The sequence below is a fragment of the Engraulis encrasicolus genome, chromosome 2, assembly GCF_034702125.1.
Source record: "Engraulis encrasicolus isolate BLACKSEA-1 chromosome 2, IST_EnEncr_1.0, whole genome shotgun sequence".
NCBI classification, from domain to species: Eukaryota; Metazoa; Chordata; class Actinopteri; order Clupeiformes; family Engraulidae; genus Engraulis; species Engraulis encrasicolus.
The window spans coordinates 5,285,891-5,307,438 of record NC_085858.1 but is presented as its reverse complement, the minus strand read 5'-3'; the positions used below and the strand labels follow the sequence as shown (position 1 = coordinate 5,307,438).

General features: G+C 41.3%; 1 protein-coding gene across 2 annotated transcripts in view; it reads left to right on the top strand.

Annotated features, from left to right (window-relative positions):
* The first annotated feature begins 879 nt into the window (after positions 1-879).
* The window catches only part of LOC134466311 (receptor-type tyrosine-protein phosphatase S-like), a 35,484-nt gene continuing 14,815 nt past the window's right edge, over positions 880-21,548 (top strand). Inside the window, exons 1-6 of one of the 2 annotated variants that reach the window (XM_063220211.1) lie at positions 880-986; positions 2,264-2,396; positions 2,921-3,075; positions 4,064-4,226; positions 6,444-6,632; positions 19,575-19,685. In XM_063220211.1, the coding sequence (XP_063076281.1) occupies positions 978-986; positions 2,264-2,396; positions 2,921-3,075; positions 4,064-4,226; positions 6,444-6,632; positions 19,575-19,685 (760 nt within the window). In that variant the 5' untranslated portion in view covers positions 880-977. Of the gene's footprint in view, positions 987-2,263; positions 2,397-2,920; positions 3,076-4,063; positions 4,227-6,443; positions 6,633-19,574; positions 19,686-21,548 lie in introns of those variants that run through there. The other variant, XM_063220219.1, reaches the window with a different exon arrangement.

Genomic DNA, 21,548 nt, shown 5'->3' with positions numbered 1-21,548 from the left:
GGCGTTACACGACCTCAATGCCATTAAACGTTTGTTACCTTATTCTATGATGAATATTTGTCCAACAACTTTCTTGGCCAACTCCTGATGGCCATTATATTAGGGCAGTTTGTATTTCATTTTTTTTCGGCCTGCCTCACAGTAGCACAATTCTCCTGTCTCCAATTCTCACTTTATTATATCAGTGCAACAGCTTTCTGTCCCATCAGATTGGATTCAATCACAGCACACTAAAAAGGGATACAGCCGACAGCTCTGGTAATGCCTGTTACATCCAAGTTAGGCTATTACGTACTGGTTTTGAGTACAGTGAAGCAAAAAGTTCTTGCTTGCATGTGGCATACCCTGGTATATTTGTGAACCTATAGAAAATAAATTGCTGTATCATCTTGCCATTCCAGTTTTCCATGCAGCATGATCAACATGTCTGTGTTATCGCTGATACTATTGTTTCAGAGCACCAAGCAGCCTGATTGGATGCTGTTGTACAGTTATGCCCAAAAGCCTCAACCTAACTTGCAGCTTTTTGACCAGAGAAGACCTGCAGACAGCCAATAACATTCAAATGCCAACCGCATCAACCAAACAGTGTCCCTCTTTAATAGTCAAACCAACACCCATGCTATCTGAACACAGCCAAGAACATTTGGGGTGCATTCTAATATGCGGACTCCCGTCCTCCCTTGCTCCCATGACAACAGAAGTGTATTTCAATATCTTGAAAAAGTGCAGTTCTAATGTAATTTTCTCATTTGCAATCAGTATGGTGAATGAAGAATATTCCCCCAAAAAGTTGTTGTGGCTAGGCTAACAGCAGGGAAACTTTATTGTTTTCTCGTCAGTGAAACACGAGGCCAGAAGTACAGGTCGAGGATGGGAGTGTGCATATTGGAATCCACCCTTGGTCTTGTCTTGACATGAATAACAAGCATTCCCTGTGGAAAGGCAGTCTACTTTTGCAACGTTACTCTGCTTAGATGAACAAGGTGAGTACCATTTTATTCAAAATAATAGGCTGGATTTGTGTTTTGGTTTTAGTCCCAGAGCCATTATTTTGAGCCCAAAAGGTTCTATGCATGTGTCAAATGCACAAAATATGTAGGCCTACTATATAAGATACAATATTCTATATCTAATCTGAAACACTGGGAAAATCACAACCCAAAACAGAGTGATAGCTACAGTATATATAATCCTAAAAAGAAATTAGGGTATAAATTGGCAGAGAATCTCTACACAGACAGGACACAGTAGGTTCCATACTGTAACCTCCCCCCACACACATTAAAACCCATTTTCAAATCCAGACATAACACCAAGCTTTTTAGTGATGCATTCCAATATGGTTTTTATTAGGCTACTGTCTTATTATTTTAATGGCAATCTGCCACCATACTGTACGTGCACCGTTTCATGCCATGCTTTTAACTTAGTTTTTTTGTTTGTTTAAAGATTTCTTTTAATATCATATTGTGTTGTTTTGACTTTGTTTTTACCATCTTGTATTTAACATTTGCATTGTTCTATGTCTATTGTTTTTTTGTGAAGCACATCAAGTTGCCTTTCTGTGTATGAAATGAGAGAGAGAGAGAGAATGTGTTCATTCTTAATATTGTTGTTAAAGATGTTCTTAATGTCTTCAATATCCTGATCAGGTTATTTTTCTCTGTAAGCTCCGGGAATGCTAATGAAAACTTGAATTGATACATTGAATCGAATTGATTTCAACCCTAAATGCCAGTGTTCAACCCTAAATGCCTATATTGACGACTCCATTACCAAGTCCAAAAGTGAAGTTGAAGTGAAGTGAACCTGAAGGTAGACACAATGTTGATTTTGACACAGATATGCCAATGGCCCAAGACACAGTACACAATATCTGAAACAGTGGGACAGTCACAACCCAAAACAGAATAATAGCTATAAAAAAAAAATAATAATAATAATAATAATACCTTGGTTTTATATAGCACCTTTCATGTAACCCAAGGTCGCTTTACAAAAGGAGATGGGTAGGGGAACAGAGGGGAGAAGAGAGGAGTGGGTAAAAGCGGGGCTTGGGGCAGTGTGGTTAAGGACCATAGGCCGCCTCAGTGAATAAATGTTATTTTAGGTGCTTTTTGAACGTAGCCAGTGTGGGGGTAGACTGTTCCACCTCTCCAAGCCCCCACACTGACTTTGTTCAAAAAGCACCTAAAATCACATTTATTCCCAGAGGCCTATGGTAAAAATTATTATTATTATTATTATTATTATGCATTAGGTCATGACTCCCCAGACAGTAGGAGGCCTTTCGGCTCCAGCCAAGCTGACCTCCAGACCCGGCCGTTCTCCTCTGATCCTCCTCCTCCTCACCGTACTCCTGCTGTCTCTGCCCAGCCTCTCTGGCGCCTCAGGTAGGCTACAACAGAGCCTGTGTGTTTGCTCATCATTTCTGCACTCATCCTGTGTGTTTGACACACAGACACCGTCAATATTTTTGTAGTACAGTACAAAACAACATGAAAGAATAGGCCCAATGGGCTCTGCACTAGGACACTATAATATTAGATTATATCATGCAATATAACATAGTGTAATAATAACATTATAATACACTGTAATGAAGTATTGTGACATCCTATTCTGCCGTGGTCCGGGATGAATTAAGTAATGGCTTATTGAATTAGAGGGATATACTACATAGTATATGCTAATAATATAGTATACTAATGTGACATTGTAATAATAACAATACACTATAATATTGGTCATTTCCTTCTGTCATCAGAATCTCACTGAGATGGCACAATGCTCTCATTGGTTCCCTGGCTGTCTAACATCTTGTCACTTCTTTCTTTCTTTTCTTTTTGTCCTGCTTGTGACTGACAACAGATCTGGGCCTAAAAGGTTTCCCCTCACCTCCTCTCTTGTCTTGCAGAGCCTACAAGATTCATTCAGATTCCTAAAGACCAGATAGTCGTGTCAGGAGGAACCGCCTCTCTTGTGTGTCATGCCACAGGTGAACCCAGACCACAGATCGAGTGGAGAAAAAAAGGAAAGACGATCAATTCTCCCCATACTGATGTATATCATGTACGTCACGTAACACACATGCACGCACGCAAAATGTGCGCACAAACACACACACACATGTGCACGGGCACACGCACACACACACACACACACACACACACACACACACACACACACACACACACACACACACACACACACACACACACACACACACACACACACACACACACACAGGTGGGCAGTTTTTTACACACACACACACATGCACGCACGCACACACACAAAGTCATGTGGGCCCCTTGGAAAGGGTTGGGATTGGGACTGCAATGACCTTGTCTGTGTTCGTCTATCAGTCCACCGCTGTTTGTGTGTTTTCTCTACAGGGCTCTACCAGTGAGACCATTTATTACTTTTTTTCTATTAGGCATTCTTCTAAATGGGCTTAATTGTTAATAATATTATATTGCAACTGCCATGAATCATGTTGGTGTCCCGTTCTGATGATTTTTAATTTGGCCACAGAGTCATGGTTTTCCATTGTTTCTCAATTTCATGATTTGCCTGCCAATCCAACCTGTTTTCATGATGAGAATATTTTTTGGCCACCAAACCAACCTGTTTTCATGTTGCGGATATGGTAAAAAAAATTATATATATTTATAAGCACGTTACATGACTGTACATAAGTGTTACATTGCTGCTTGCATTATCCATGGGGTTCTTGTATCTGACACTTTGCACCTGTGTAACTGCACACAGTGGCTGTGCAGTTGGAATTAATGTTTGAAACCGTGCCTCATTTAACAAGTTATGGATGTTTTGAATTAGGCTGAGCTCAGAAGAGTTTTTCAAAAGCTCTTTTATAATCCAGAGCTTTTTCAAAAGCTGTATTATAATCTACATCTTATAATATATCACCTTACAACCCCATATTTGGGGCAGTCAGATTTTTTTCTGGACCCACCTGTTACATAGTTTCTGCCTATGGTCACACTCTGTACTTGTTAGTTTGTCCTGCTCACTGTGCTCTGCACTTGTTGTTCAGGAACTTGTTCTTCAGGTCATAGAGTTTGATGAGGGTGCAGGAGCTGTGTTGAGGATCCAGCCTGTGAGAGCCACACGGGATGAGACCAAGTACTTGTACGAGTGTGTGGCCCGCAACACAGAAATAGAACTATCTGTCACCTCTCAACTCACAATACTTAGTGGTAAGAGCCCAGTTAGGATACCCTTCATCATAGAGAAATATGGAAACAAACAGCATTTTCAAAATGTTGGGAAGTCAAACTACGACCCACCACTATCTGTCTGTCTGTCTGTCTGTCTGTCTGTCTGTCTGTGTATCTGCCCAATGCTTTGCCTCTCCTACAGGTGGTGCCAAGCACACATCATTAGGCACGGTCGCAACCAAGCAAAAAAAAGCTCGATCAACACGAGATCTGCTTAGTCGAATAAAGGTGGAGTTGATTGCTTGGCAAACAAGTTGGACAGTTTTTTCTAACGTGATTTCCCAAGACATAAAAAACGCTGCTTCCTACTTGGATGGCATGGAGGAGGTCTTCTGCCCAGCAGTAGCTCTTGTGGTACTGCTTGGCTGCTTGACAAAACTTTTGTTCCCGCGATGGTTTAACGCCATGTGACACGACTGTCGCGCAGAGATCACTCCATTAAACTGCGTTGTGAACGGAAATTCTAACCGGGATGCTTCTCTCGGACACAGTGAGCATGCTCGCTGCCTAGCAAATTTGCTGCTTGGTTGAAAAAAACGTTTTTGATGGAGCAGTGCTGATTTTGCTATAACAGAGCACATAAACACTTTGCCATTTCAATGCATTCTGTTTAGAATGTTGTATTTGTGCATGAATCATCTAAATTTAGTACCTAAAACAGCACATATGTAACCCGGGACATATAATGACTTTTTATAATGATTTTTTTAGGAAGGGGAGATATGTCAGAATCGTTAGGTGTCCATAGAAATCAACGGTGAAGATTCGTAACGCAAATATGGCGTCTACCCGCACATTTCCCGCTTTTCTGGTAACAAGAGCCAATGTGCCTGCTGAGCTGCGTTGCCAGTGATCCAATCATCTGGCTGCATCGGTCCCGTGAACGCAGAACTACGTCACGTTCGCTTACAGCTTGCTTCTACCATAGATGTGTATGGAAGACTTCTATACACATCTAGGGCTTCTACTACACACCTGAAAGATGTGTCAATACAGACTATTGGTAAACACCACCAATAGGCTGTGTTGACAAATCTTTCAGGTTTTACAGCAGGGAAGAAGATTTCGACCTGTACTCACTAGCATCCCGCTAATGTTTATGGGTTTGGCCTCATAAAAATAGAGCTTTGTGACCAGTCATAGTGCTTACCAGGAATGTTTTTTTCGTGAGATTTGTGACTGGAAATAGAAGTAGCAATTTAGCATATGGGCTCCCTTTTCCATTCCATACATTTTCCCACATGAAGGACTTACCAACGCTCGCCAACTAGTGGACACTCCATAGGGACTGCAATATGCATGCAAAGCTAACTGGCTACAATAGGAACCAATCAGTGTGAACATTCTCCCTGTATTCTAATTTCTCTGATGTAAATAATGGGGGCATTTTTGATCGAGCAGTGCTGCACTTTGCCATGTCAATGCATTCTGGTTGCGCATGACCACTGGCTGCTAACTAAATTGAGATGATTCATGCAAAAATATTGATATTTTATACAGACGTCGTCTTCATGAAAAATGTAAGAAAAAAAACACATCCTGCTAGATCGGTGTTTGGTATGAAAAATCATATAAAAATATCAGAAATGACATATGTGAAGCCTGTGACACAATTCAAACGTCATCAACATACTGTATCGTTTTAATACCGGCATTTGAATTACATGCTACTTTTTTTGCTATTAACTTTCTGAGGTCATATGAGGAACACTTTTGAGCTTTTGAACTATTGGCCAGGAGGCCAGGTTGCAATCTCTGATTGCTCTTGTTCATTTCTGATAAATCCTCAAACAGAACACTAACACATGTGCAGTTGCCACACGAATAGTCGTAGGACTTGGGAGAACCCTGTGTTCTGGACATGTCACACCTCACTAAAACAACATCTTTGAACTTTTATTTGATTGGATTGGCTCATCAAGCATGCTCTTGCATTTTTATACTCAAGCTCTAACATATTGCTTCTCAACTGGGGCTCTTCAGACCTTGGGGCACTTCGTTGCAGATGTAGGACATCAGTCTATTTTGTATTTTTAATCATAAGGGGGGTGTTGGCAGGCTTATAATAATGTCAAGAGGGCGCTGGCAGGCTTATAATGAAACCAAGGGGGAATTTGTTCAAATAAGGTTGAGAACCACAGCATGAGCATTTTATACTCACTTGAAACACTGCTCTTTCTCTGTCTCATGTATCAGAGGACAAGCTTCCCCAGGGCTTCCCCACCATAGATATGGGTCCTCAGCTGAAGGTGGTGGAGCCCACACGTACAGCCACCATGCTGTGTACCGCCAGTGGCGAGCCAGAGCCTGTCATCACCTGGTTTAAGGACTTCCTGCCAGTCGATCCCAGTGCCAGTGACGGGCGCATCACACTGCTGAAATCAGGTGAGTAGTTCTTACTGACATCTAATTTAATTTGTAAATGAATGTCTTTGGAAACCACATTGATTTAACCTCACTCTTGCCAGCTGGTATGTTTCGCTGCCCTTGGGTGTAGTTTGGCGAACCACAGCCAAATGGCATTAAGTCAGGTTAACATTGATCTGCCAGGTGTATGAAGTGCCCTAGATAAGTCTGTCTTGCATTGCTGAAATACACATAATGCAGTACATCAATATCAATTTTAATTATATATAATTATACATTAAATATCCCCTCGACTATTATATATAATTATACATTATATAATCATACATTCTAATAGTACAAACCCCAACTCCGGTGAAGTTGGGACGTTTGGTAGGCCTAAACTGAGAATAAAATCAAAATGCTATCATTTTCAAAACACAAAATACATTCCTTAGATGGAGAATAGTGAAAAGACAATATATCAGTTGGGACGGGGATCAGTGAAATGTTATAAACATCCAAATAAGATAAAACAACAAGGAAGAACATTTCAACATGCATTGTACTGATGAACCATTTGAATGTCCAGGTATAAGACAATCACAGAGAGGCTGAGTCACTCAGAATTAAAGATGCAGAGGGAACAATTACCATAGTTATTACATAAAGTTTTGAATTCCCTTGATTTACTGTGATTGAGTGTATATAAGACATGTTTTTGTCATTAAAATCATTGTATAGGTTCATGACATCATGAAATATATATTGGCTGTAGTCTCACTCTAGCCGCAGAGAATTAAAGCTAGTGAAAACTTGACCATATTAAGGACGCTTCATGTGTGCAAATGATAGAGGGGTTTAACATTCCCCTATCCACTCGAGTTCACTTGAAATAGACCCAGAAGACATGGGAAACTGTCCTTTGCTTACAGAAGTCAGCAGCAGTTGCAGAAGTCAATTATTTTTGAAAATAATAGTCTTGCACATCCTGTGCTACAGTGAAAATTGACCATGCAACTTGTGTTAGTGCTAACTTCAAAAGTCAGCCTCCAGGATAACATGGGGGTGCAGTAGTAGCCTACATTGGTTAAGCTGTTCTAACTCACCTGTAGAATTGAATACAGTACTAAATGAAATAAATGGGTTAACAGCATGAAAAGCCACTAGTGCAATACATTTTGAAGGGAGATCTTTGATTACTGCCACATAGTAAGGAGGACAAATTACTCTCTACTAGTAACAGTTTAACTCCAACATAAGGACCAGCAGGACATAAAATGGCAGGCTTTTGGTCAAGACCTGTCACACTGTAAGCACTACAGAAAGGAAAACATTGCAAAACATGACAAGGAATACCTACCATTTAAGCTGTTGATGTCCAAGATAGGAATCAACACTGTTTTTATATAAAATCATCTCATCGGCTAATGCTATTAACTGTTAAGTGTTGTCTTTTGTTTTGTTTTTAGTCTTCCTCGACATTTGCTGCGTTTTATTGTCCCCGTCCCAACTCTTTTGAGACACGTTGGTTTTACATAGTATAGGCCTATTCATGAATATCCCCACAAAACAATAGTTTTGGTCAGTTTTGATGGCTGATATGTTTTCGGTCCGTGTAGGCCTACCATTCCTTCTTTTTTCGATTCATAACCAAATAACAAAAAAACCCGAAAAAACGGCTGGTTATTTCATTATTTCGTTTTAGTGACAAACGAAAAAACAAATTTTGATCTGTATTTCCAAATTTTATTTTCTACTTCATTTCAAAATAACGGCAATGAAAAAAGCTCGACGTGCTATTTTTAATTTTTGATATTTTCATCTCTCAGCCTTGTGTGCCCCGGAAGTACTAGCGTTTGCCCCTGCCGTTGGCGATGTTGCGAAACACAGGACGATGTTGCGCCCCACCGTGTTTCTCGTGGCTCTCATTTGACAGCGCGCACAACTGACATAGTTTTAAATGTCGTTGGACTAGGCTACCAGAAGACCCCAGGTTTTATTAACTGTTTTGAAATAGACAATGACCACCGAACTCTATTTTGGTGTCTTGTGGGCTTACTAGGCCTACAGCTATTAGCTAGGATTATCAGCAAAGCTGTTTTATTGAACAATGTGGAGATAGCCTATAGTAGCCGAATGGGATCTGGATTATTATTATTTTTTAAGGCATCTGTTTTCTAGGAACCGAAAGGAGCTGACTTTTGGTGGCAGGTGGTCGCGTCCACCATGACATTTTGATATTGTGTTGTTGTTGGACTCTCGGAAAGAATTGCCCCCTGACGTTTTCCCCACTAGCCATCAGATCTAATGCCAAGCATTCTTTTGTCATGAACCCTAGACAGTCTCTAGTTTGCCAAATAAAATCTGTCTTCCTGGCGAATTAATTCCCTTTGTGATTGTCCCTCTTTTCATGTTAGTAATTTTGACCTGGATATGTTTATCACTGTCATTTGTCTAAACCTACACAATGCGTGCGAGCAGCACTTAACACAGCATGCATCTATCAAAGGACAACCGTATCTCACGCCTTTCGTGAAGTATTCACGAAAAAATAACTTCAATTTTCGTGGTGCATTCACGTTATTGCCCGTTTTTCGTGGTTGGGCAACGAAACGCTTTCCTGGTGAACCAGAAGCTATGTGTTGACGCCCAGGGGGCTGGGCTACACAAACCTTCTGGTACACCAGTGATTCGCTCTCCTCCTCCGTTTTCGAAATAACCGGGGCAGCACGACGAATCAGGATCGTAGGGAGGGATTTCAGTGGGTATGACGTTTATCGAACGCGACACCCTCCCCCAGGGTAGTTCGGCTGTGCCCGCCCCCTCCTTGAATCACAACAGTAATGGCGGCGTGCGAGGAGTTATCATGCGTCGGGATGGAAAAAGCAATTTCAGCGGTGTTATCCAAAATACCTCGAGTTGATTTTCTAAAGGACGAGCAGAGAATGGTTTTGGAAGAATTTCGATGACACGTCCTACGTCACAAAGCTTCAACGTGAGTGGTCGAAGTGTCATGTCATTCATATGAGGTTGCTCCAACCACGTGCAAGAATCTTTTGACTAAACCACGCCTGCGGAGAGGCGTGAAAGGGCAGTGTGCCAGTAGCCTGTTACTTACAGGCTACTGGTTCACCAGGAAAACGAAACGCTGCCTATTCATTTGAATTGCCCGACTGCTGCGTAGCGACCCACTAGTTTGACTCCCTTTCGGTACCGTCACCAAACATTTCAAACAAGCAATTTAGGGTTAGGGTTAAGGTTAGGGTTAGGGTTAGGTTTAGGGTTAGGTTTAGGGTTAAGTAGGGTTAAGGTTAGGGTTAGGTTTAGGTTTAGGTTCAGGTTAGGTTTAGGTTTAGGGTCGTATGACATAAGGCACAAGTACCGAAAGGGGGTCGAATTAGTGAGTCCCGAGTGTATCAGCAGTGTTCTGTCAGCACCCCCTCCCCGCCCCTGCAGACGCTTGGATAACCATAGCAGCAGTCGGGCAATTCAAATGAATAGGCAGCGTTTCGTTGTCCAACCACGAAAAACGGGCAATAACGTGAATGCACCACGAAAATGAACTTGAAACGTGAAAACTTCACGAAATGACGTGAGATAGGGCTCCAAAGGAACGCACCGCTTGTGTGAGCTGCATTCTCCTTATGTAACGGAGGCTAACTAGCACAGAGTTGGCGTGGAACGTTGGTAAACCTCCCTCCGATAGCTTCATACAGTCTCGTGCCGTTGGGCCGAGAGACTAGTCTCTTGGCCCAGCGGTATCGTACTGTGTCTCCCATTGCCGGACCGTTGTAGTTGACGAGATCGCACGTTCGATCCCCGAGGGGGGTGAACAGGTGCAAGATGACCTCCGTCACAGTGGTGCCGTAACCCGGATGGGAGTGAGGTTTAAGGGGGAGAGTTTGTTGAGATATTAGGCTTCAGTAAAATGTCAGCACCACATCAACGTTCTTTTGGCAAGTGTAATGTGCTGATGCAAGTACGACGGTGAAACAAAACGCATAGGCTTACAAATAGTAGGGCGCAAGGTTATACTTCCCCAACCTTACTGAAAATGGCCATTGCCACTGTGTTCAACGTGTTTTTGGGTGATTCTTTTTTTGGGAGTGATTGGGTCAAAGGTCAAGGTCAAGGTCACGGAAAGGTCAAAAACGTAAATTGAGCCGATTTTTATGACATTTAGTGGGATGATTGGTCATGACCCAAGGAACAATCGATTACTTTTTGGGAGTGATTGGGTCAAAGGTCAAGGTCAAGGTCACGAAAAGGTCAACAACGTTTTTCTTTGCCAAGCACTATATGCCAGAACAACGTGTGCATGCTGAATTGAATAAGAGGTCAAGACTGGGCCAAAAATGTAATATTACGATATTCCGGTCCGATTTAAATGAAACTAACACCAAAATTTGGAGAATGTTATGCCCCACACTTTGAAGATGGCCAGAAAAAAATAAGTGGCGTAGGCGAAGGTTTGCGCTCTACCGAGTGCCCATTCTAGTTTCCAATGTTTTCAAATATCATTGAATAAAACATCAGTAAAATAATCAAACCATAATTGGGGTCTTTAATGTCAGACAACATTTTATGCATTCTTTTAAACTGAATGTAGGTGTCCCATACTATTGCCGTAATTTCCACCACAACACTGTAATGCCTTTTTAAAAAGGTTGTATGAAATATTTTTTTGAGTAGTTTCAATGGAGATTAACAGTGACATCAGAGCACATGTCTTACATGGAGGGAATTTTTACTTCATCCATCAACTTCTGCAGAAAAGCCATGGAAAATATAGCTTGAAATGAAAATATGTTTATTGTATGTAATTTCCAAACACACCGTAACATCAATTCTGTTTGTAAAATAGTTGTTTTTTTAACACAGGGAGATGTATTTTGTATGCATAAAACACTAGATACCACTTTTTAGCTATTATGTGATAGGTTCATAGACTTTTTCCCCCAAATACTGTCAGATTGTAATTTCCACCACCGTAATTTCCATCACATTGCACTGTTGGGTGGAAATTACAATGGTGTGGTGGAAATTACATTTATGCATCCAGGTGCAATTCTTAGATCCCCTCACACACCCTTGCTCTCTCACATATTATTTATGTCATTCCATTAATACAACAATGTAGTATTAGTGTAAAACATAACACTTTTTGGACTTTTTGGATGTTTATAGGCCTAACTACTGTCACCTGTCCTCATCTCATTGCCTATCCTCAGGGGTGCCCAAAGGGTCGGTGCTGGGGCCCCTCCTATTTTCCATGTACACCATGTCATTGGGCCATCTTATCTGCTCCAATGGCTTCTCTTACCACTGCTTAGTAAATTCATATAGAGTTGAGCCATTGGCCAGGGCAGACAGAGGTGACCATGTAGTAGGACTACTACACTACTGCTTTCGGGGGTAGCAAGGACCTTAACCGGGGGTAGCGAGTTGTGACTGGATGGATTACAAGATTGTTTGTTGATGGCAGTTACCTTTTCTGTGAAGAGAGAGGCAAAGTTATTAATGAATTAATCGCTAAATTGCATCCCTACAGTCAAGATTACTGTTTATGTGCGGTTTCAAAATATTGTTCATGTTGCATCAATATATTATGTGAAATTCATATGAAGTTGTCTTCTTTTTTTTAAAAAAAAAAAGAAAGGTTCAAACATACTAAAATTATTTGTTGAATGGAACTGGGTGCTTCATAAAGGTTTAAAATGAAAGATTTGTTTCCTATGGGCCATTCATTGTAATTTCCACCACAACCAGTAATTTCCACAACGCCGTAATTTCCACCACACCTTTTGGGTTTTTTCTAATAAAATGTTGCAAAATTCCAATCATCAAAATTTCTGCATAATTTCAGATAATGTTCCACTTCAATAAAAAATACAAATAGTTATACCTTGAAATGTATCTTACTATTCCAATGCTATATCTCAGGTTGTGGTGGATGTAAGATTTGCGTTTTGTCCTCATCACAATTAATTTACCGAATCCATAAATGTATGTGTTTTAAAATGAAGGCATAAACAGTTAAAACTATATAATGAATTGCTCTTCCAGTGAAGGTCCGTGTACCATTCGTTCTTTTGTTTTTTGATTCAGAACCAAATAACAAAAAACGAAAAAACGGCTGGTTATTTCATTATTTCGTTTTAGTGACAAACGAAAAAAAAAATTTCGATCTGAATTTCCAAAATTTATTTTGTACTTCATTTCAAAACGACGCCAATAAAAAAAAGCCGACGTGCTATTTTTAATTTTTGATATTTTAATTTCTCAGCCTTATGTGCCCCGGAAGTACTAGCGTTTGTCCCTGCCGTTGGCGATGTCGCGAAACACAGGACGATGTTGCGCCCCACCGCGTTTCTAGTGGCTCTCATTTGACAGCGCGCACGACTGACATAGTTTTAAATGTCGTAGGCCTAGGCTACCCGAAGACCCCAGGTTTTATTAACAGTTTTGTAATAGACAACGACCACCGAACACTGTTTTGGTGTCTTGTGGGCTTACTACAGCTAGGCTATTCAGCGAAGCTGTCTAATGGAACAATATGGAGATAGCCTATAGTAGCCGAATGGGATCTGGATTATTATTATTATTTAAGGCATCTGTTTTCTAGGAACCGAAAGGAGCTGACTATTGGTGGCAGGTGGTCGCGTCCACCATGACATTTTGATATTGTGTTGTTGATGGACTCTCGGAAAGAATTGCCCTCTGACGTTTCCCCCACTAGCCATCAGATCTAATGCAGAGCATTCTTTTGTCATGAACCCTAGAAAGTCTCTAGTTTGCCAAATAAAATCTGTCTTCCTGGCGAATTCATTCCCTTTGTCATTGTCTCTCTTTTCCTGATAGTAATTTTGACCTGGATATGTTTATCACTGTCATTTGTCTAAACCTACACAATGCGTGGCGCAGCACTTAACACAACAGGCATCTATCAAAGTAACGCACCGTGTGTGTGCGCTGCATTCTCCTTATCCCTCATGGAATGGCAAGCCATGTTGAGAGACTTAAATTTAATTCAATTTACTCCCGATTTGGTTGAGATATTAGGCTTCAGTAAAATGTCAGCACCACATCAACGTTATTTTGGCAAGTGTAATGTGCTGATGCAAGTACGATGGTGAAACAAGACGCATAGGCTTACAAATAGTAGGGCGCAAGGCTATACTTCCCCAAGCTTACTGAAAATGGCCATTGCCACTGTGTTCAACGTGTTTTTACACATTCAAATACTCCCACTAAAGACATCTCCCAAACTCAACGATGAGTGCTGCCAGTGCACACCTAGCACCACACACGTGGACAGCTCGCAGTGCAATACAAGGGCTGCACCAGCTGCAAATGCCAGAGAGAATGATCGCACCTAGAGCTACTCAGAAATGTAACCTTCTGTACTGATGATAGGGGGTGAAGTTTTAGCTCATATTTCATTTTTCAGTGTAAAACTGATGCTATTGATTTTGTGGTAATTGCCTCAATTTACTGTAAACCAGCATTTTGGATGGCCTACATTTGTGATATGGCTCGCATTTTTGTAACGTGGACTATCTTCTACGTGTATACTTTTTAGTTTGGTATAATTACGGACAATGCAAATTACTGATTTTTGTGTAATTTTTAATTTTTTTGGAAGGAATATAATCAAAATAGTCCCGTCGCGTGGATTGTTTTGTGACGCCCATGTGAGAGCCTTATGTCGGCAAAGTGTACAATAGTATTGATTGGTTGTATTGTTTGGTCTTTTGTAGACTGTCTGTACGTATTCACTCATGAAACTGTAACGTGCTAGCTTCACACATAAGAGTAGTGTCGCCAGAGACATTAGAATTAAAAGAATCTTTGGTGCCGCGATTTCAGCACCATGGACAGAGGGCGCCCGTCCATTCAGGCAAGGCGCGTCAGGCCATGAAAGCTTCCAACTGATAGATTTTTATAAAAATATTGCCGTTTGGATTTGTTTTAGACTGTACATTTCACATATATGTTTCAAAACACCTCTTCTGACAACATCCAGTATGGATTTAGTTATGAGTTTAACCTGTTTAATCGAGGTCGGCTTATACGCTATAACTTCCGGGGCACATACGGCCGAGAGATGAAAATATCAAAAATTAAAAATAGCACGTCAACCTTTTTTTCATTGGCGTTATTTTGAAATGAAGTAGAAAATAAAATTTGGAAATACAGATCAAAATTTGTTTTTTCGTTTATCACTAAAACGAAATAATGAAATAACCAGCCGTTTTTTCGTTTTTTGTTATTTGGTTCTGAATCGAAAAACAAAAGAACGAGTGGTACACGGACCCGAATGGTACACGGACCTACACGGACCGTTTTGGTCCGTGTATCATCCGATCATTCAATTATTCCATTCAATCTGGCAAACGGAATACGAAATAACGGCTCCATATTTTGTTTTCCCGTTTTTCCATATGGTCAAAAAATGGGGATTTGTGTTGATTTTCCTTTTCCCAACTCAAAACAGAACAAGTAATAAACGAGAAAACCAAAACGAAATAACAGCTCTAATTTACGATTATTGGTCCGATTTCCCGCTGTGTTTTCTATTGCTCGCCTAAGTAAGACACGATAGTGCACAAGTGGCTGCCAAACGCGCTGCTTTACGCATTTCCCCGAGGCCTATAATCAGCCTGCTGATGCTCCTACTCCACAGAACATATTTCTGTCCTACTGGTAGCCCCTTATGTCGGTGCCTGTGTGTGGTAAAGATAGCCTAACTCCTTTACGCACTGTACTGTGTCCGGTCCTAGGCTATGTCTACCCAATAGGCTAACTATATTAATAATTGTGACTATTCAATGGGCTAAGGCTCCTTCCACTAGATTATTTTATTATTACAGGTGGAATGAAGTTTTGACCATTGGTGCGTGAATCGGAAGAAACTTTTCTTCAACTGCGTGGTACCGTCTACTGATTCCTGTGAACTGCCGAGGTCTCCTCCACAGTTTAGGCGTATCTGGTTGCTATTTCTGCATGCCACATCAGCATTAGGATACTATTTAAGCAACTAGCGAACATTTGTGAAAGGTGCTAGACGTCTCCATCCGACCGACCTCTAGGCTATCTCTGTCTGTCATAACACGGAACACCTCCCTGATACAAGTTGACGAGATGCAAGTTGACCATGGTGCCATTTGGGGCAAATTGCGCGCAGTCTGGGTTGACAGACAGCACATGTAACCTGTAACTCACCCGACTCGCTTGGTAGGGTAGGGTAGTGGTCAGAGCGAGGGATAGTAGCCTATCATCTTAATGGAAAGACACTTCAGGTCCACGTTTAAATGGGGCCATGCGTAACGCATCCAAAACCAGGGAGGTGTTCCATGGTGTTATGACAGAGGTAGCCTAGAGGTCGGTCGGATGGAGACGCCTAGCACCTTTCACAAATGTTCGCCTACAGTAGCTTAAGTAGTAGCCTAATGCTGATGTGGCATGCAGAAATAGCAACCAGATACGCCTAAACTGTGGAGGAGACCTCGCTGGCAGTTCCCAGGAATAGGACGGTACCAAGCAGTTGAAGAAAAGTTTCTTCCGATTCACGCACCAATGGTCAAAACGTCATTCCACCTGTAATAATAAAATGATCTAGTGGAAGGAGCCTTAGCACATTGAATAGTCACAATTATTAATGTAGTTAGCCTATGGGGACATACTGGACCGGACACAGTGCGTAGGTCCGTGTACTTTTTCGTTCATTCATTATTCTATTTTGGAATGAAATATGAAATTCAAAAAAGGGTGCAACTTCTTGTTTTGATTAAAGCAATACAAGCAGAAATGGCTGTATTTTGTTTTCTGCATGTGTTACTTCATACCATAATAGCATTATAAAAAATGACAAAATTTTTGATCGTTTTTCAATTTGTGATATTTGGCTATTCGTTTATTGAATTTCATTTGACTGACCCCTCCCCCTCTGTTTACCCGGAAGGAAAGTTTGCCGTCTGAAACGCATCAGAAAAGGTCTAGCTACCAAACGACACACAGAACAGTAGCTGGAGCCAGAGACACAACAGAAAAATAATGGAATGATGAAAAACATTTTTGCGATGTACAGGCTAGTAGGCCTATGCGCAGCACGCGTGATGGTTAGGCCTGTATTGGAGCGTGCGTCCGCCTTATAAAATAGAGATGAAGTTCCCTTTATGTTATGGACTCAACTTTATAGCCTAAATAAAGGCTAAAGTCTCTGGAATCAATAACCTATTATACCCTTTCACATGTAGTAATATGCATTAGGGAGCAAACGGTCAAAAGCAGTGTTCTCACGCAAACTGTTACGTATTCTGGCAAGTGTAATGAGCTGGAGCGCGCGCTCTCCATACCAAGTTTTACGCATGTTGAATACACATTTCACTTTGGTGTATTTGGAACATTAGTGATATTGTTGGAAAGCAATATGTCCGGGTATACACCTAAAGGCTGGAGATGAACTGGGAAACTGATGCTGATCGTAAGAACTGTCAATGTTCTCAATGACAGTTGGTCTACCCCTTCCCATCGAAGATATCTCTCCTGGTCGCACAGCTGCACTTCTGTTGGATTTGAACGCTATAATAGGCTATATGGCCAAATACAATCAAGTCTTAAGACCAGGCCTAAGCACATGAAATGTCGTTGCGAAGGTTAAATTGGTTGATAAGTTTAAGTCAAAATATAGACAGTAAACCATTCTTCCTCCTCTGGGACGCCCTACTCAATGGTGGTGGGGCGTATGCACATGCTTTTGGCGCTTGCTTGATATGGATAGCCTACGCAACCATCTCATGACACAAATTCCTCGCACAGTCATCACAGATCGACCACATCTTTGAAGTGTAGCAACGTTCTGAATATTGCATCAACAATGCCTGCAAAGTCCGTTTGCCTCCAAAGAAACCATGCAATGAAGGCTCAACCAGCCTTCCAGGATTTACTCTCAGGGCACCCGAATTCTGAATAAACAAAAGACGCAATTCAGAAGGACGTTTTTCTTTATTGCTTTTCTCTCTTTTCTAAGATTCAACGTTTCATTTTCAGTACCTACAAAATATCAAAATATGGCGCTTGGTTCCATTTCACAAGTGATATTCAAGCGTAAATCATCATAAACAAGTCCTTATTCCTTTCTCGTGTGATATCCGAAATAGAATAATGAATGAACGAAAATATACACGGACCTGCGTAAAGGAGTTAGGCTATCTTTACCACCCACAGGCACCGACATAAGGGGCTACCAGTAGAACAGAAAGATGTTCTGTGGAGTAGGCGCATCAGCAGGCTGATTATAGGCCTCAGGGAAATGCGTAAAGCAACGCGTTTGGCAGCCACTTGTGCACTATCGTGTCTTACTTAGGCGAGCAATAGAAAAGCACCGCGAGAAATGAGACCAATAATCGTAAATTAGAGTTGTTATTTCGTTTTGGTTTTCTCGTTTATTACTTGTTCTGTTTTGAGTTGGGAAAAGGAAAATCAACATAACTCCCTATTTTTTGGCCATATGGAAAAACGGGAAAACAAAATATGGAGTCATTATTTCGTTTTCCGTTTGCCATATTGAATGGAATGATTGAATGATCGGATGATACACGGACCTGTTTTCTTTGTACCTTTCTCCAACTAATCAGAACCAGACTTCTGAAAATGGCAGTATTTTGTTATTATTCACAATTAACCTTGCGTCCCAACTTCTATGGAGTTGGGGTTTGTAGTTGTAATATATTTTTAAATGCGTCCCAGCATCTCTATAAGAGGGTCTGTCCGTCCGTCCGTCCGTCTGAAACGCATTCCTTGTCCGTCTGAAACGCATTCCTTCAGTTCCTTCCTGTGTCCTCAAGGCGAATGCATGTCAAAACGTATACGATATGTTACCAAACCGGCAAGGCTAAGCTGATTGCATTGTGAGACAACTGAGGGGGGCATTCAATTTTCGGCATTGTTTTGCGTTTGGACAGTGGTAGGCAACTTCGTTCCTTCTCCACAGCACACCAACACCACTGTGAGTGTCACTTAATGTTCACGGTCTTGTGATAGGCCTACACTTCGGCTGATAGTGTTGGGTTGTGCTCAGCTATGTTGGTTCATCAGAATGGAAATGAACGAGGGGGGGAGGTTGGAACTGGCATAGAGGGACGCATCTGTTGTCCGCCTGTCGGCCTTGTTTTAAACTACATTCGCCTGCAGTTTTCCCAGTCTTGTGAAATGTAAAATACAAAATAGACCAATGTATTTAACTACATGTAATTTAAAAGTGTGTTAATAATAATAATAAAAAAAACTTTCCATCTGTTTGTGTGTGTGTGTGTGTGTGTGTGTGTGTGTGTGTGTGTGTGTGTGTGTGTGTGTGTGTGTGTGTGTGTGTGTGTGTGTCTTAAAAGAACTGCGCAATGCAAACAACTTCCCTTCAATCCATTCTGGACTTGTTGCAGTGGATTGGTTTTCCCTAACAAATGATCAGTGTGATACATTGGGGGATGTCATCAATCATTCACCCAATACACCTGATCTGACATTAGTCAGTGAACAGGATAAATCCATTATTCTGGTAGAAATTGGTTGTTGTTTTGACAACTACATGGAAACGTGCTTTTCCTCCAAAATATTGAAATACCAACCATTGTGTAATGCATTAAACAACTGTGGCTATTCCTGTAAAACTATAACATTAATCTTTGGTAGTTTAGGCCATGTACATAAAATGTGTGTGCGTGGCTTACAGATCTGTGGACTCCCTAAACAACAGGCAAAAAGATTGACCAAATTCTGCTCAGTATCCAGCATAATCGGGAGCCTCTTCATCTGGAGACGGAGGTGCCACATGTATCCTTAAGACACTCAGTGCGCAGTTTCTTTTAGTTTTGTGTAAACTCCTATAAAATTTGGCTTGTGCTATGATAAATGTCTATCTGTCAATCCAAATAAAGAAGTAAACTGTGTGTGTGTGTGTGTGTGTGTTCCCCTCTCTAGGTGCTCTGCAGATTGACAAAGCAGAGGAAATGGACCAGGGGAAGTACGAGTGTGCAGCATCCAACTCTCAAGGTGTTCGCTTCTCTGCTCCAGCCAACCTTTATGTGAGAGGTAAGACATGAGTTGGCAGTACAGGGGCAGGGGGCTACTTGATCATGCTGTTAAAAAGGCCTGCACATGTCCCTTTATATCTGCTTCCTTAAACGATGCTGTATATACCAAGCCTGCGTTTGTTTATTCAACATTTTTGTTTCGTGGTCCTCTCAATGTGTGAGATTGCCCTTTGTTCTTGTGCTTTCATCTGATGCTGGAAATAATATATAGGTGTGAAACTTGCATTGGAGATCTCTGGCCTGACAGTTGAAGAGAACTGTCAAAATCAGCAAAAGAGTACAGTACATTATCAATTGTTAGTCAAGTGTTTCCTTTGTCACCTGTCTGGTAACAAGAGCCAATTGCTTGCTGAGCTGCGCTGTCATTTATCCAATCATCTCGCCGTCTCGACACATAAGCTTTTACGACTGCTCAAATCCAATGGGTATGCCCTCGGAATCTGCTTCCGCCGGTCGGTTGCAGATGACATGTGCGACTCACATCGGGTAGCTACTTGCATGGGGTTGCTGCAGAGTCCGCACCCACTTGATCGCACAGACCGCGAAGCAGAACGTGAATGACGTGAAATTCCACACATGTGCAGTTCACAACACATCAATAGGAAAATGATGATTTGCAGGGTTGCTTTCATATATACGGCCAATCCTAGATAGCCATTATAATCTGGTTTTCATTGCGATTCCACCCATATGGTCTGTGTATCGCTCAGTTGTCCCATTCCTGTTTAATCGTTCATTCTTTGATGCCCATGGTCTTGCCAAGATTGCCTGCGGAGTGAAATGACTTATGGGAAGGGACTTTGGTCCCTCTCTCCCTCCTTAAAGAGATGTTAACAGCTAGGCAAGTACAGAGCAAAGGAGATAGAACAAGGCCAGTATCTAAGTTTACAGAGCCCTCACAGGAGGAAGCGAGGTCACATTGAATGATGTCACATACAGTGGTAGTCCGACCCAATAGCCATCTAGTGATTCAAAATATCCCCTATAGAGGCCTACTGACAATTGCACCTTTATTGCCTCTACAAACTAAGAGAGGGTTGTTCAATAAAGGATAAAACAATGCATGGACATTGAAATGTTGTATATGAGAATGGGGGCAATATTCAGATTCCATCAATAGTTAAGGATGATATTTCTGAATGAGGGAAGAAATGTATATAAAATATAACTAGAAATGCATGCAGAGAACGCAGACCTCCGCCAAGGAAGTTCAGTTTGTTTTGGACATAGGTATAGAGTCATGATGTGGTTTCATGCATTTAGGCCTATAGTCTACATAGCATTTGTGTTCAGGCAATTGAACCGTCAAGTCGTAACCAAATTACAGTTCTATCTGTCTCTTTTATCATTTCCATGTCCTCTAGCTGTGGACTGTTTAGTTCACCTTTGATTGTTTTATTGGCAAAGTGATTGTTCATGCTATATGCCTTCTGAGATTTGCAATTGCACTTAAGCCTTGAAGCTCATTGCTACATATTAGTCACATTGTTGATGATTGGCAGCATGCCTTTCATTAGGCTACCATCTAAAACAAAATAAAATTAAAAAGCACAATTTTCATTGGCCAACACCCATAGTAGGCCTACATATTCTACAGCAGTGCAGCGGACCCAGAGCGCAGTAATAGGCCTATATATAGTCCTATATATTTTTTTTGTAATAACAAGACAACATAGGGCCTACTGTAGGCTACTTTGAGCCGTTCACTTAGCCTAATCAGAATGAAATGTCCAAGAATCCCCTTATCCAGTGGCCATGCATGGATGGTTGTGGAGTGTCAGTTATTGTTTTGGGCTATTTCGTAAGGCTAAACAAACTTTTGAGAGGTAAATCCACTTGTATCATTTCTAGCTGTTTCAAT